We start from the raw sequence: 15,144 nt of genomic DNA, 5'->3' as shown, positions 1-15,144 counted from the left end.
CTGCTATTACACACTGCTTACTTAAATTGGGCTGTAGTCCTCTTAAATCCCCCAATTTTTTTTTAAGACTAAATGCTGTCTAACTACACCTTTCCACATTGTGTACTTGTGAGGTTAAATTTTTGTGTATCAGATTTTAATTTATTCCTCCTGAATTTTTTTGTTAGATTCTGCCCAATGTTTTTTCTGCGCCAAGATTTTTTTTGGAGCCTGAATCCTAATCCCTGCTCTTACAACAGAAGTTCAGCTAGTTATAAGGATGCTAGGTAGCTACCTAATTGGAAGCCAGACCATATCTACAAGGCAGGATCTATCTATAGTTGATCTTTACTGGGCTAGCTTCACCTTTTAGGGCACAGGTTAATAGTCCTATGATAGAAACCAGATAGGAAGATGGAGACAGTTGATCTTATCTCCATTCATAAATCTGGAAGCCAGTTACATTTTAAGTATGTGTGTATTTATATATTCACATGCTGGGGAGTGTGTGTGTGTGTGTTCCCAATCAGAGGTTTGCCTAAGTTGCCTAATATGAGACTCAGGAAAAGGTATCTTTATAAATAAATGACAAGTACAAAAATGTGCAGATGGCAAACTAATACTGTTTCTCCCCAAAAAGGAATTGGGTGCTGTTGGTTCTGGCTTTTACAGGTCCTGTAAGGGGCCATTCCTGTAGAAGGGATAGAATTGTTGGTAAATTCTCCATCCTTTGTTCAGAAGCAATGATATGACTTTGTGTTTTAATAACATATATCTTTAGTACTAGTCTGCAATTTAGCCAATCTCATGTTTCCATTTTTCTCCATGTCTTACAGCAAATAACTTCATTTCTCTGAACCTCAGTTTCTCCATCTGTAAAATGAGGGGGTTGGAATGTTTGGTTTCTGAAGTTCTTTCATGCTGTACATCTGTGATCCTATTTGGTTGCCTCCAGATCTAAACCTATAATCTTATGATCATTATCTCTTCAAAGATAAAGAACATTCAGTGGACACCAACATGTAAGGAAATGAACAATCACTGATGAATAATAAGGTTCAATAATACCTTGTTTTTCTTTAATTCCATTTCAAATTTGCTTTTCTTTTGTGTTATGTCACTCTCTGTTTTCTTTAACTGTCCAAGAGAAGAAATGGATAATTTTTAAAGATACTGACAAGCTACTAGAAACAACCTACACATCAAATTATTCCTACACTGCAGAAATAGCTCATCCTCTCAGAAAGAGGCCAAGAAGGGAATTTCTGGGGCAAATGGGTTTCAGAAGATAGCTCTGAAGTCAGAAACACATATCTGTGTTTACACAGGTTTCTTCCTAACTTCTCTTTCTCCACCATGGCTGAAGAAGGTCATTATTGGGAAAATCTCATCACCTGGCAAGATCTCATCAGCTTTGGTACACTAACTTATCACTACCTTTTATCCCTTTGATTGGAGGGTGGAACAATGTACTCCAAAAACTTCCCTTTAAGGAGGGAGCTCAGGTTAGATATCTTCTCACTTGTCAACTGGCTATACCACTCTGGGATTTCTCCACTTTGCTCCTCCACTAAGTACCTTCCTTCTCTACCTCACCTTTCCTGGTTTTTCAGTCTTTTCTGCATTGTCTTCCCCCATTAGATTATAAACTCCTTAAGGGCAGTGTCGATCTTTCTTTTTTTCATTTGTATACCCAGACTTTGCACAGTGTCTGGCACATAACAGGAGAATAATAAATGTTTCTGTACTATTGACTAACTTGGAAGATGTAGTAGCTCTTCCTTAATCTCCACTACCCTACTCATTTTAGGGGTAATCATTTTTTAAGCCAGTTGTTTTAACTAATATACAGTATAGGATATATGAACCACTGTTAACATTGATCATTTTTGCATATGGATCAACAAACTGATTAATCAACATTTATATGTGTAGACATGTTCTAGGTGCTGGAGACACAAATACAATAAATGAAACGTTGACATTTACAAATATTTCTCAATTCAAATTTCTTCCAATTTATTTTACTAAAAACTATAATTAGTACAATGAACCAGTCAGTTGAACTAATTTAATAACTTGCTTTTTAATGTAATTTTAAAACAAAAATGTCACCAATGGAAGATGTATCTTCTCCTACCTCCTTGTGGAGATTCTCTCTTTCCTTCCATAGAGATTCTTTGTCTTTTAGTGCTACTTCCAGTTCGCCTCGCAATCTAGCAATAGTACACTCTTGTAGATCTTTTTGTGTTGCTGTTCTCTCCTCCACTTTCTTTGCTTTTTGTCTACATTTGCTGTGTTCAAGGTGTAAGGCATCACTACGGGGGATAACAAGTCAACATGGATGGAAAAAGCTGGTGAGATTTCTGCTTTAATAGAAATATTCAATACAAGAGATTTTAGAACATGTTCACTTCCTGAGGACATTAACAAAAATATTACAATGACATTATTTGATATCTTTTTCTTGTTGTTTGTTAGAAAGCAGTACATCTGAACAGAACAATGTGCAAGAAAAAAAGCAAAAAAGAGTTGAAACTAACTCACAGGCATTTCTGAAGTTGGGTTCTTTCATTCTGAACATTTTGTAATTCTTTTGCAATATTGGTCCTGGTAGCATTCAACACTAAATCTTGTTCCTGAAACTTTTGAATCACTTTTCTTTGCTCTGTCTGCGAAGAAAGAGTTAAACATGACCATTAACTTAGATAATAAAAAAGAGAATTACTTGATAGGAAGCCAGTGAAAATAATTTAAAGACCTGAAGTTTTAGAAATGAGCTGGTAGAAAAATGAATAAGCAGAATGCTATTTTACAGAATACAATTTTAAATTCATAACTTATTCCCCGCCCAGAGCTTTACATCCCCACCAATGTGCAGCTTCTTTACATAATGTCTTCCTTCCTGCCATCATGGCTCAAATTCTAAATCCATTACTAATATTTTGAAAAGCATATTACTTCAAGTAATAAAATCTCATATGATGGTCATAGACAGTTACAACAGAAAAGGGCAGCAGTATTTACTCTCATGCTCCTCTACCTCAAAACTCACTTTTGTAAAACAGCCTCAAACTTCAAATTGCTACTGTTTGTAAATTCAAAAGTATTTGCTTTATGTACTGAGAGATAGCATAATAAAATAGAGAACCAGCTTTGAGACCAGGAGCATCCAGATTCAGTCATGCTTCTGACACATACTAGCTAGGTGACTGGACAAATCACATGAGCTCTTAGCGTTATAGAACAGAAGTGTCAAACACACAACCAGCAGGCCCACAACACCCTTCAGTACTGCCCAAATCAGAATAAAATGCAATTGGTAAATATTTAACAAAATAAAAATACAACAAAATAAGACAGTAATATGTTGTTTTCTGAGTCAACATGTTCCTTCAGTTCCTTTCATGTTTTTTGGACCTTTTCCTATTTGAGTTTGACACTACTGCTCTTGGTCTCTAAGACTCTTAAGTTGTGGGGAACCTGCTTTGAAAGAGAGTTCACTCACTTGGGGGTTCCTTATACTAATAAAATAATAGGTCCATAGATCATTTTGGACATAGGATTTTAGTCAGTTAGGATCATTTTGAAGAGCTGGTGATGTTTAGCCTGAAGAAGATTCATTGAGCAAAGAATAGCTGTCTTCAAGTATCTGAAGGGTTGTAATATGGAAATATGGATTTCAGAAGTGGGGAACCTGGGCCTCAAAGGTCACATGTGACCCTTTAGATCCTCAAGGGTGGCCCTTTGACTGAAAGGACCTAGAGGGCCACATGTGGCCTCAAGGCCACAGGTTCTCCACCTCTGGTTCAGATTTATTCTACTTGATCTCAGAGGGCAGAATGAGGAGGGATATTTAGAAGTTGCAGGGGCAAACTAAGGCTCAATGTCAGCAAAAACTTGCTAAGCAATTAGAACTGTAGCAAAGTTGAATGGAAATGCCTTGGAAAGAAATGGTGTGATTTGTACTAGTGGAGAGAATGCTCCCACTGGAGAGATCATAGAAATATAGAAGTACTGATGTAGATCACATAAATCTTGAATGTGATAAAATACATGAATAAAACATTTAAGAAATGATCCACCACAGAAATTTAGAAACTTAAAAGTGATAGAAAACTATTGGTACAATGTATAAAAGAGGTATACTGTATTCACAGAATCAGAGCTTGGAAAGGACTCCTCTAGTCATATAATCGATCTCATACCTAGAAAGGGATCCTCAGTATAACATTTCTGATAAGTGATCATCCAGATTCTGGTCAGAGACCTCCAATGAGGGAACCACTTCCTTCCAAGACATTCCACTCCACTTTGTTATCATTCTAATCAATGGACTTTTCTGGAAAGAGATATTTTGTGTGGAGGGAAGGACAGAAGCAAAGATATATACACAGGAAAGGACAAAGTATACTGAAAGGATTTATGTAATCATGAGGTGTATTTCTGAGCAATCATTAACAGGAATATAGAATAAGTATTCTTCTAAGGTAATACAATTTTATAAAGCACCAGAAATATAAGTCCTAATATAAAAGAAAATGAAATCACTGTCCAGAAAATGAGACGTTACAATTAATTTTTTTGAAATTCATTTAAAGTTTTTGCTTTATCATACATTTTACCTGTTCAAATATTCCACCCACTCCTTGAATTACTATGGTTTCATGCTAATTGTATTAGATAGCAATTTAGTGTTAATTGAATACCTTTAGAATAGCTTGATGAATTGCAATGAGTCTGATATTTTCCAAAGCAGTAGTATGAAGCTTGTTATTCAGATCTGAACACTGTTTGTTCAATTGATTATTTAACATCTAAGCAAAAAGATACGTATATTTAGTACTTAATAGGTCTATTTAACATCTAATAATTCATTTTCCTCAGATGACTCAAGGGTTTAATTTTTTTTTTATTTGGTAGTTTGTTCTAAAGTTTTACAAAATATGTTAAAATGTTTATTAAAAAACCCCTGAGTGGATCCACATTTAAATAAGATCCACATCCATTATTCACTGGACCAACTTAAAGCTTTCAGAATTTGATTAACATTGTATTCTTCATTGTCTAAACATCTGTCCATACCAGCAAGGCTTCTGCAATAAAATTCTGAGATGAAATTTTAGTATAGGCCCTTGGGCTTTTAACTGAAACCTGTCCTCACAGTTTTGTGAGGAGCATCCAGAATTATTCATCTCACAGAACTGAATTTTTTTTTTACCTGTATTAAAAAAAGTAAAACATAATTGTATTCCACAATATTAGTGTGTTTAAGAAAAAAATACACTGGCAATATAGAATGATCAACATGTAGACTGTCATACTTTTATTTTGGTAAACACTAAAATTTTATTCTGAGAAAAAGATGGGGAATTTTCTTTTATCACTTTTTAAAACAATTTTCTTTTGATACTAGGCATCAAGCATTTATTGCTAGCAAACATTTGGAAATAGACCATTTTGTCAATAGAGAGTTGGTTTGAACAAAGAAGAAAGTTATATGAGAAGAGACAGTGAGGAAAACAGCGGGCAACATAGTAACAAGCAAAAGAATATAACAAATCAATTCTTAACAACTAATTTTTCCTTTGTCTTCTTAAAATATAGAGAGAAACAGAACTGAAAATAGAAATGAAAGATAGTAACAGAAGACTGATAGGGAATAATGAAAAAAAATCACAACATAGAGAACAGAAAAGCTGAAAAGATCAGTCCAAACAGCCAAACTGTAGACAATGAGGATGAAATGGAATATTAATTAAGAAAGTAACTATATCATAAAAGCACATATATTTGAAACCACAGGGCAGTACATTCATTGGAATATTATATATATATATATATATATATATATATATATATATATATATATATATATATATATATATTTATATATATGAACATTCCTATTGAAAACATATAAAGTGGGACTAGTTGCCTTTATCACTCGTATTTAATACATTAGAAATAATAATGAGGCATGAAAAAGTAAATAAAGGAAGAATCACATGCAAGGAATAAATTAAAACATCTCTATTTACAAATAAGATGATTGTATATTTAGAAAATCCAAGAATTTCAGCAAATTTATTTATATAGATATATATAGACAGATAGATGTGAATTTGACAAAGTAGCCAGGCACATGATAAACCTAGAAAATGACCTATATTTAGATACATCAATACAGGAAATCAGGAACAACGGATAGAAAGAGAAATGTAATATAATATGGTAAAACATAATCAAATGTAGGGGCATTTACTTATCAGCACATGTAAGAGCTACAAAAAATCAGCATCATGATAACTTACACAGATAACTAAGATCTGAACAAATAAATGGAAGCTCATGCCCTGTTCATGGTTAAGTTGTACAAACACAGCAAAAAATGTCAAAAATTCCAAATTGCTTTATATATTTAATGAATTCCTGTCAAAACAGTAACCAGCTATTTCATAAAATTAAGCCATAAAAATTTACAGGGAAAAGCACTGGCAAAAAAATAATAAATAAAATTTATAAACCTACATGGAAACTGAAGACATGATTAGATTAAAAGAAATAATTTAAAAAAGAAACAACAGAATCCTTAAAAGATAACAACAATAATATCACATCAAAATGTATGGGATGCAGCCAAAAATTTTCCTTGGGGGGTGAATTTATATTACTAAGTGTTTACATTAACAAAAGGAGAAAATAAGGTAATAGTCTTGTACCTCAAGGCACTAGAAAAAGAATAAAGCAATAAATGATCCTCAGGAAAGTTTAAAAACAAAACAGAAAAAAGATTATTAATGCAAATACAGATATAAACAGCACAGAAAATGAAAGGATGATTTAGTTGACAAAATCAAGTTAGTTTTTAAGACTAATGAAATAAACATAGACTATTGGCAAATTTAGCAATAAAAAAGGAGAGGAGCAGCTAGGTGGCGCTCCAGTCCTGGAGTTAGGAGGACCTCTGTTGAAACTGGACCTCAGAAACAACGCACACTTACTAGCTGTGTGACCTTGGGCAAATCACTTAGCCCCAGTTGCCTTGCTTCAGCCTCTCCCAAAAAACAAACAAAAAAAAGAATGAAAACTTTCACAAATGGAACAACAGACATAACTTAGGGAATTCAATACAGCCTATTCTAACAAATTAGAAAACTTAAAGGAAACAGATGACTAGCCACAAATATAGAAATGATCAAAGCTGACAGAATAAATCAATAACTTCAAATAGACAATTCAGAGGAAAACAAGGAAAACACATCATCAAAAAACTACTTAAAATACACAAATGGATTTTGAATCCCTTTTGAATCTCAGTGATTCAAAAGTTCTCTTCAATAATGCAGACTGCATCCAATCCACATTCACCAGTTCTCTGACTTTTGCCCACTTCTTTCCTAAAGTTCAATACAGGAGATCCACAGAACACTCTGGAAGGCTTCCTCACTTTTTCATGGTATCACCTGGACACCAGAGGAATACTCTCATTGTCTACTTATTGCCAGCTATGGCCAAGTGAACAACCCATCTTGATGATGTCCTTTACTCCTGTGATTTTTCTGCATTCTTAGGCATTATGATACAGCCTATGCACATCTACCATGTACCTCTCCATAATCATCCATGTGATGTACATTTTTGCTTTTTTGGAGGTAGTGATATTTTAGGTTTCACTGCCTTACAGAAATATCAGTAATATATGATCATTGGAAAGATGGGTTTGGGGTCAGTTAAAGAGCTTTGAAATCTTCCCAAAGCTATCCAAATCACTCTCCTGCTCCTGTTCAATTCTGAACTCAACACGCTGTCCTTCTATACTGTTTGAATCAGATATACATACTGCTTGACCAGCTTTGCAGGGTGTCCTTTCAAATGCATGTTAAAATATATTCAACAAACATTCATCCATTTGGTTTTTCCCGTACAGATATGCTGGCCAGATTCCTCAGAATGACTACAAATCACTTCCAACAAGCTTTGTAATGTCCTGGGGCTTGTTACCATAAGCACAATGTTATCTGCAAACAGGAGTATTTGGAGGCCTTCACCATCTATAGGAAATCCCTCTTCAAACTTGATTCTGCAGTGCTTTTCTTCAATAAAACTTGTGAATATTTTTCACAAAGCATATATCTCCTTATTTTATATCTGATCGTGTGTGGGGGGAAAGCACAAACCTCGTTACTCAAATTGACTGCTCAGAGGCGTCTCAAGGTAAAAACAGAAAATCTCCTTTGTCCGGTTCTCCCGAGAAACCAGATGGTCCCTTCACCAGTAAAGCTCGAGTAGGGAGGCGCCTTACAGAAGCAGAATGGCAATTTATATAGACCCTGACGTGAAAATCCCCCTCCCACCACTGACCATTATTCTCATCGGCTGACAAGCAAGGTCTTACATTCTAGGCATGAAATCTAACCAATCCCCTTTGAAACCTGGTTCAAATTTCCCGCTCCTGGACGTTACAAAGCCCATGAAAATACATGTCATTTTATGCAAATTAGGCATTGAGGAGTCAGTGAGTCATATCCAATCATTGATCCTAAAGCAATGCATAGCCTTATATGGAAATCACCTGACTCTGGAGGAATGGAAACCTGGGCCCAAGGTCTCCTCCACTCCAGGGAGAAGATTCCATATTCCTGAGAAGTCTTCACTAAATCTGTTCCCATTCACGATTTTTACCTTATAACAGTTATACTATTTATAGGGTTATTTATACTATCACATCTTTCAAGGAATTCTAAATGATCTAGATGGGAGACACTTTGTTGTAAAAGAAAAACTTTTAAGGTAGTACTTTGTTCTGCCAAAACAAAGTGTTTTTCATAATCATCAAATAAGGACAATGGGACCTTAGATTCTCTACATCTTTCAGTTAATTGGGATATAGTAAAAATTTGATCCACTGTTGAATGTCACTTGTAAAAGCCTACTTATCCCTAATAATAGCCTCATCAAAGATAGCCTTAATTTTTGTATACATTCTTCTTCTAAACATTTTGTATAGAGAGGCGGAGCCAAGATGGCGGAGTAGAAAGACACACATACACATAGCTCCGAACCCACAACCCATAGAACGGCTAGAGGGGAGTAACTCAAGGCGAATTCTGCACCCAGAGGCCACGGAATATTGGAGCGAGGGAGATTTCTGTTCTGGAGAGACCTGCAAACCTCTCACGGGGGGTCCTTCGCGCTGCGGACTGGGCACCGGGACTGGGAGCTGAGTGCAGCCCTGCCGCGGCCGCAGCACCGAGAGGAAAAGATCCCAGCGGGCTTCAGGGACAGGATCTCCAGCGGCCATGCGGGTCCCTCCACCCACAGAGGGACCTGCAAACCTCTCGCAAAAGGTCGGTCGCGCTGCAGACGCGGAGCCCAGCCCAGACCTGCCACGGCCGTGGCACCAAGAGAAACAGATCCGAGCAGGCTTCAGGGATGGGATCTCCAGTGGCTGCACAAGTCCCTCCACCTACAGGTGACGGGGGTCGGTGAGAGAGTCTCTTTGGCAGGTCGAGAGGGGAGTGGGGTGCCCCCATAATTCAGGCCCCCCCGGGAGGTAAAAGCTGAGAGGCAGCGGCAGACAGGGGCTCCCCAAGTGGGCGGGAGCCTGGATCCATTGTGGAAGGTCTGTGCATAAACCCCCTGAGGGAACTGAGCCTGAGAGGCGGCCCTGCCCCGACCTGACCACCTGAACATAATCTCATACTGAATAGTAGCCCTGCCCCCGCCAAAAGCCCTAAGGCTGGAAGCAGCATTTGAATCTCAGACCCCAAACTTTGGCTGGGAGGATCAGGAGGCGAGGTGGGTGTGAGGAGAATATTCAGAGGTCAAGTCACTGGCTGGGAAAATGCCCAGAAAAGGGAAAAGAAATAAGACTATAGAAGGCTACTTTCTTGGTGAACAGGCATTTCCTCCCTTCCTTTCTGATGAGGAAGAACAATGCTTACCATCAGGCAAAGACACAGAAATCAAGGATTCTGTGTCCCAGCCCACCCAATGGGCTCAGGCCATGGAAGAGCTCAAAAAGAATTTTGAAAATCAAGTTAGAGAGGTGGAGGAAAAACTGGGAAGAGAAATGAGACAGATGAAAGAAAAGCATGAAAAGCAGATCAGCTCCCTGCTAAAGGAGACCCAAAAATATGTTGGAGAAATTAACACCTTGAAAACTAGCCTAACTCAATTGGCAAAAGAAGTTCAAAAAGCCAATGAGGAGAAGAATGCTTTCAAAAGCAGAATTAGCCAAATGGAAAAGGAGATTCAAAAGCTCACTGAAGAAAATAGTTCTTTCATAATTAGAATGGCACAGATGGAGGCTAAGGACTTTATGAGAAAGCAAGAAATCACAGAACAAAGCCAGAAGAATGGAAAAATGGAAGATAATGTGAAATATCTCATTGGAAAAACAACTGACCTGGAAAATAGATCCAGGAGAGACAATTTAAAAATTATGGGACTACCTGAAAGCCATGATCAAAAGAAGAGCCTAGACATCATCTTGCATGAAATTATCAAGGAAAACTGCCCTGAGATTCTAGAACCAGAGGGCAAAATAAATATTCAAGGAATCCACAGAACACCGCCTGAAAGAGATCCAAAAAGAGAAACTCCTGGGAACATTGTGGCCAAATTCCAGAGTTCCCAGGTCAAGGAGAAAATATTGCAAGCAGCTAGAAAGAAACAATTCAAGTATTGTAGAAATACAATCAGGATAACACAAGATCTAGCAGCCTCTACATTAAGGGATCGAAGGGCATGGAATAGCATATTCCAGAATTCAAAGGAACTAGGACTAAAACCAAGAATCACCTGCCCAGCAAAACTGAGTATAATACTTCAGGGGAAAAATTGGTCTTTCAACGAAATAGAGGATTTTCAAGTATTCTTGATGAAAAGACCACAGCTGAAAAGAAAATTTGACTTTCAAACACAAGAATGAAGAGAACCATGAAAAGGTGAACAGCCAAGAGAAGTCACAAGGGACTTACTAAAGCTGAACTGTTTACATTCCTACATGGAAAGACAATATTTGTAACTCTTGAAACATTTCAGTATCTGGGTACTGGGTGGGAGTACACACACACACATGCACACATGCACACATACATAGAGACAGAGTGCACAGAGTGAATTGAAGAGGAGGGGATCATATCTTAAAAAAAAAAATGAAATCAAGCAGTGAGAGAGAAATATATTGGGAGGAGAAAGGGAGAAATTGAATGGGGCAAATTATCTCTCATAAAAGAGGCAAGCAAAAGACTCATTAGTGGAGGGATAATGAGGGGAGGTGAGAGAAAAACATGAAGTCTACTTTCATCACACTCCACTAAAGGAAAGAATAAAATGCACACTCATTTTGGCAGGAAAACCTATCTCACAATACAGGAAAGTGGGGGATAAGGGGACAAGCAGGGTGGGGGGGATGATAGAAGGGAGGGCATGGGGAGGAGAGGCAATTCGAGGTCGACACTCATGGGGAGGGATAGGATCAAAAGAGAATAGAAGTAATGGGGGACAGGATAGGATGGAGGGAAATATAGTTAGTCCTATACAACACAACTAGTATGGAAATCATTTGCAAAACTACACAGATTTGGCCTATATTGAATTGCTTGCCTTCCAAAGGGAAGGGGTGGAGAGGGAGGGAGGTAAAGAAGTTGGAACTTGTAAAGTTGGAGGTAAAGAAGTTGGACAGTGTTAGGATCAACTGTCGAGTAATGTTCTTGCCACTAGGAAATAAGAAATACAGGTAAAGGGGTATAGAAAGCTATCTGGCCCTACAGGACAAAAGAGAAGACGGAGACAAGGGCAGAGAGGGATGATAGAAGAGAGAGCAGATTGGTCATAGGGGTAATTAGAATGCTTGGTGTTTGGGGGGGGAGGGGATAAAAGGGGAGAAAATTTGTAACCCAAAATTTTGTGAAAATGAATGTTAAAAGTTAAATAAATAAATTTAATTAAAAATTTTGTATAGATGTAAGAGCAGGCATATAGATTGGTAGTTAATCTGGTTATCTTTTTCAGTATTAACAAAGTATTATATTTCACCCCCACATTTTTATCATTTTTCCCATCTTCAAAGTCCTCAGAATTGTTTTAACTCCACTATAGATTTCTTGTGTGTATATACACACACATACATGTACGTACATAGACACACACACACACACATATATATACATACTAATTCAGTCTGACTGCTTTTACCATTTTGGTTATCTTTAGTGGTTTCTTTTCTTTTTTATAAACATGTCTGGGGATGTCATGTTAGGGTACAAATTTAGCAGCCTAACTATTTTTGATAGAGAAAAAGTTAAATTTTTCTTTTGCAAGTCTTTTCCCTTCTATTTGTCAGTCTTTCATTTATATCCTTGAATTCTCTTGGGATGACTTCATTTAGCTGGATATCTTATCAAGCTTTCTTTAAACTGATTTTACCCTTCATTGCCTTTTTCTTCTTCACAAAATAATAATGTTCATAATCATCCATCATCATTGTATTTGACATGAGTTTGTATTCAACCTTGTGTTGCCTTTGGTAGCCATCTTTCTTTCTTCAACAACTAAGTCAATCACCCGTTTGATGATGAGGGTCATTTCTAGGTATTTTTGATCTTGTGATATTGAATATATACTTTTTAAACTTTTGGATGACATTATTAGAATCAGTTTCTAATAATGTTAATTGTCCATTTCCCACTTTTGGTTTTCAATTCTTTTCAGGGATTAGTAGTTTCAATTGTATATTTATCTTTTCTTCTCATTATTTTTCTTGTTCTTTTAATTCGATGAGCTAATTTTAACTAACCCAGAAATAACTTCCAAAACAATATCTTCACTATAAACCATTTCATTCTTCTTGGTGTTGTTTGGTGCTTGTCAAATCATTCTGGCTAGTGACTACTCATTTTTTTCCCCAAAGAATTCATGATATAGAGGCATGACGCTTCTGTATGATTTACAAGCCTTTATCCTCTTCCATTCCTTCTTGCTGAACCACACTTTCCCATATATTTCTCCCCGCCCTTCACCTTTTCCACCTTTGCAATGGAGTTGAAGAATCAGAGTATTCTTTGTAGAATTTCTCTACCACTTCATCTTCAGCAACCAATATTGGCACCTTAGCTGCAATTACTTTCATGTAGAAAGTTACTCAATCCAAATACTCAAATGGATCAGTGATCTCATTAGTGTGGATATTCCAATGACACAGACTACAATTTGCCCTTGCCTGCCCATCATGTATGACTTGTTTTCATGTTCTCTCATAAGTCTATCACAGGAGATTCACTTAGGAGGTAAGGGCTTTCATTTAAGTTTCCTTACTATCCAAGGATACCATTGTAAAAATGATGTATTCTCTACATCTTTCAGTCAATTTTGTGACAGTAATTAAGTTATCTTCTATGGGATATCAGGGAGGTTTATGAAAAGCTGACTGTTCCTTTTGTGTACCCCTATTGAGGATGCTATCAATGTACGTGCAAGATTGTTTTTAAAAATTATATAGATAGAAAAACAGGCATATAGGTTAATGTATTTGTGTTCTCTTGGTCACTTAAAAAATAGTAAGAGGGTCTGAGGGTATTCCATGCTTTTGGCATCTTTGTCTTCTTCAGATACTTTGAAAATGGATATTTCATTACTCTCAAAATCATCACCTCTAGCATGGTCTCTGGGTATAAGTTTTAATTTTATAATAATCATAAATTTCAAAATACATTAAAATGAAATTAAAAGCAGGCATCCATTTTGCATTTTTTTTTTTACTAAAAAACATATCTAGGGCTGAAACAGTTTTTACTTCAATGTCATTAAATCAAATCTTGCCAATGGAAAGTTTCTACGAATTATGATTTTAGAAGTTGTCCCATTTATATATAATTGTTTGGGATCCTGTATACTACTCAAATAAACAGAAAAAGTACATATCTCTGCATTGTTCTGGTTATGGGATACAAAAGAATAAACAGCTTTTGTTTACAATCTAGCCAGATAGATAAAGATATATCTATATATAGATATATATGTAAGAAACTTAAATTCTGCAGGAATTCAGAATAGGGGGAAAGTAACTGGACTGAAAAGGCAGTTTATTAATGAAGAAATTAAAACCATATATGGTCATATAAAATACTTTAAATCATTATTAACTAGAGAAATGAAAATTAAACAACTTTGAGATATCATCTTATACCTATCAGATTGACTAAAATGATAGAAAAGGAAAATGGCAAATGTTGGAGGGGATGTGGAAAAATTGGGACATAACTGCATTATTGGCAGAACTGTGAACTAACCCAACCATTTTGGAGAACAATCTGGAATTATGCCCCAAAAGTTATAACACTGGATATACCCTTTAACCCATCAATACTATTAGGTCTGTTTCCCAAGGTGATCAAGAAAGAAGGAAAAGAACCTATATGTTCCAAAATATTTATAGTAGCTCTCTTTGTGGTGCCAAAGAACCGAGGGGATGCCCATCAATTGGGGAATGGTTAACAAGTTGTGGTATATGATTATGATGGAATCCTACTCTGCTGTAAGAAATCATGAGCTGGCTGATTTTAGAAAGACATGAAAAGAGTTGCATGAAATGACAAAAAGTGAAGTGAGCAGAACCAAAAGAATGTTGGATACAGTAACAGCAATATTCTTCCAAAAATAATTGTGACCAAGTTATTCTGAGGACCGTAAGTAATCAAATAAATTATAAAGGACCCATGAATGAAGATGTTATCCACCTCCAGAGAAAGAACTAATAAGTAGAAGTACACATAGTACATATTTATAAGTATGTGTCCAATGGTGACCTTCTCTAGTGAGGAATAGGAAGGGAGAGAGGGAGACAGTCAAAACTCAAAAGGTAACAAAAACAACTAAAATTAATTTTAAAAAGAATAACTGGGAGCTGTGTAAATTCTGAGAAGTCTTTATGGAATGAAGAGCTTGGGGAAGTACTGAATTTGGATAATCAGCATGAATGGAATTTAACTAACCAGGGTTAAATGAATTCTAATCCCTGGGCTCTCTTAACATAATAAAACTAATCAACAACTCAAGGAAAGCTCTGTCACTCCTATTTGTGTAACCTAGAGCAAGTACTTAAAGTCATTGGCCTTTCTTCACCTATAAAATGGGAGGGGGGGAGACCTAGATTAGATG

The 15,144-nt window shown here is 36.4% G+C and overlaps 1 protein-coding gene and 1 long non-coding RNA gene across 21 annotated transcripts in view; one reads left to right on the top strand and one right to left on the bottom strand.

Moving 5' to 3' along the window:
• Positions 1 to 8,110, top strand: part of LOC140506036 (uncharacterized) — a 33,200-nt gene extending 25,090 nt beyond the window's left edge. Inside the window, exon 3 of the long non-coding RNA XR_011967742.1 lies at positions 7,910 to 8,110. This is a non-coding gene — a long non-coding RNA (uncharacterized lncRNA). The remainder of the gene's footprint in view (positions 1 to 7,909) is intronic.
• Positions 1 to 15,144, bottom strand: part of CCDC150 (coiled-coil domain containing 150) — a 150,476-nt gene that overhangs the window by 92,837 nt on the left and 42,495 nt on the right. For 15 of the 20 annotated variants that reach the window (XM_072612740.1, XM_072612739.1, XM_072612737.1 and 12 more), the window contains 4 exons: positions 4,689 to 4,796; positions 2,527 to 2,651; positions 2,120 to 2,297; positions 1,048 to 1,116 (listed from right to left, as the gene is read on the bottom strand). In XM_072612740.1, coding sequence (XP_072468841.1) covers positions 1,048 to 1,116; positions 2,120 to 2,297; positions 2,527 to 2,651; positions 4,689 to 4,796 — 480 coding nt within the window. The remainder of the gene's footprint in view (positions 1 to 1,047; positions 1,117 to 2,119; positions 2,298 to 2,526; positions 2,652 to 4,688; positions 4,797 to 15,144) is intronic. The other 5 variants (XM_072612747.1, XM_072612748.1, XM_072612755.1 and 2 more) reach the window with 2 other exon arrangements.

This window comes from Notamacropus eugenii, chromosome 5 (genome assembly GCF_028372415.1).
Source record: "Notamacropus eugenii isolate mMacEug1 chromosome 5, mMacEug1.pri_v2, whole genome shotgun sequence".
NCBI classification, from domain to species: domain Eukaryota; kingdom Metazoa; phylum Chordata; class Mammalia; order Diprotodontia; family Macropodidae; genus Notamacropus; species Notamacropus eugenii.
The sequence above is the reverse complement of the archived record's forward strand: the minus strand, read 5'-3'. Positions and strand labels throughout refer to the sequence as shown.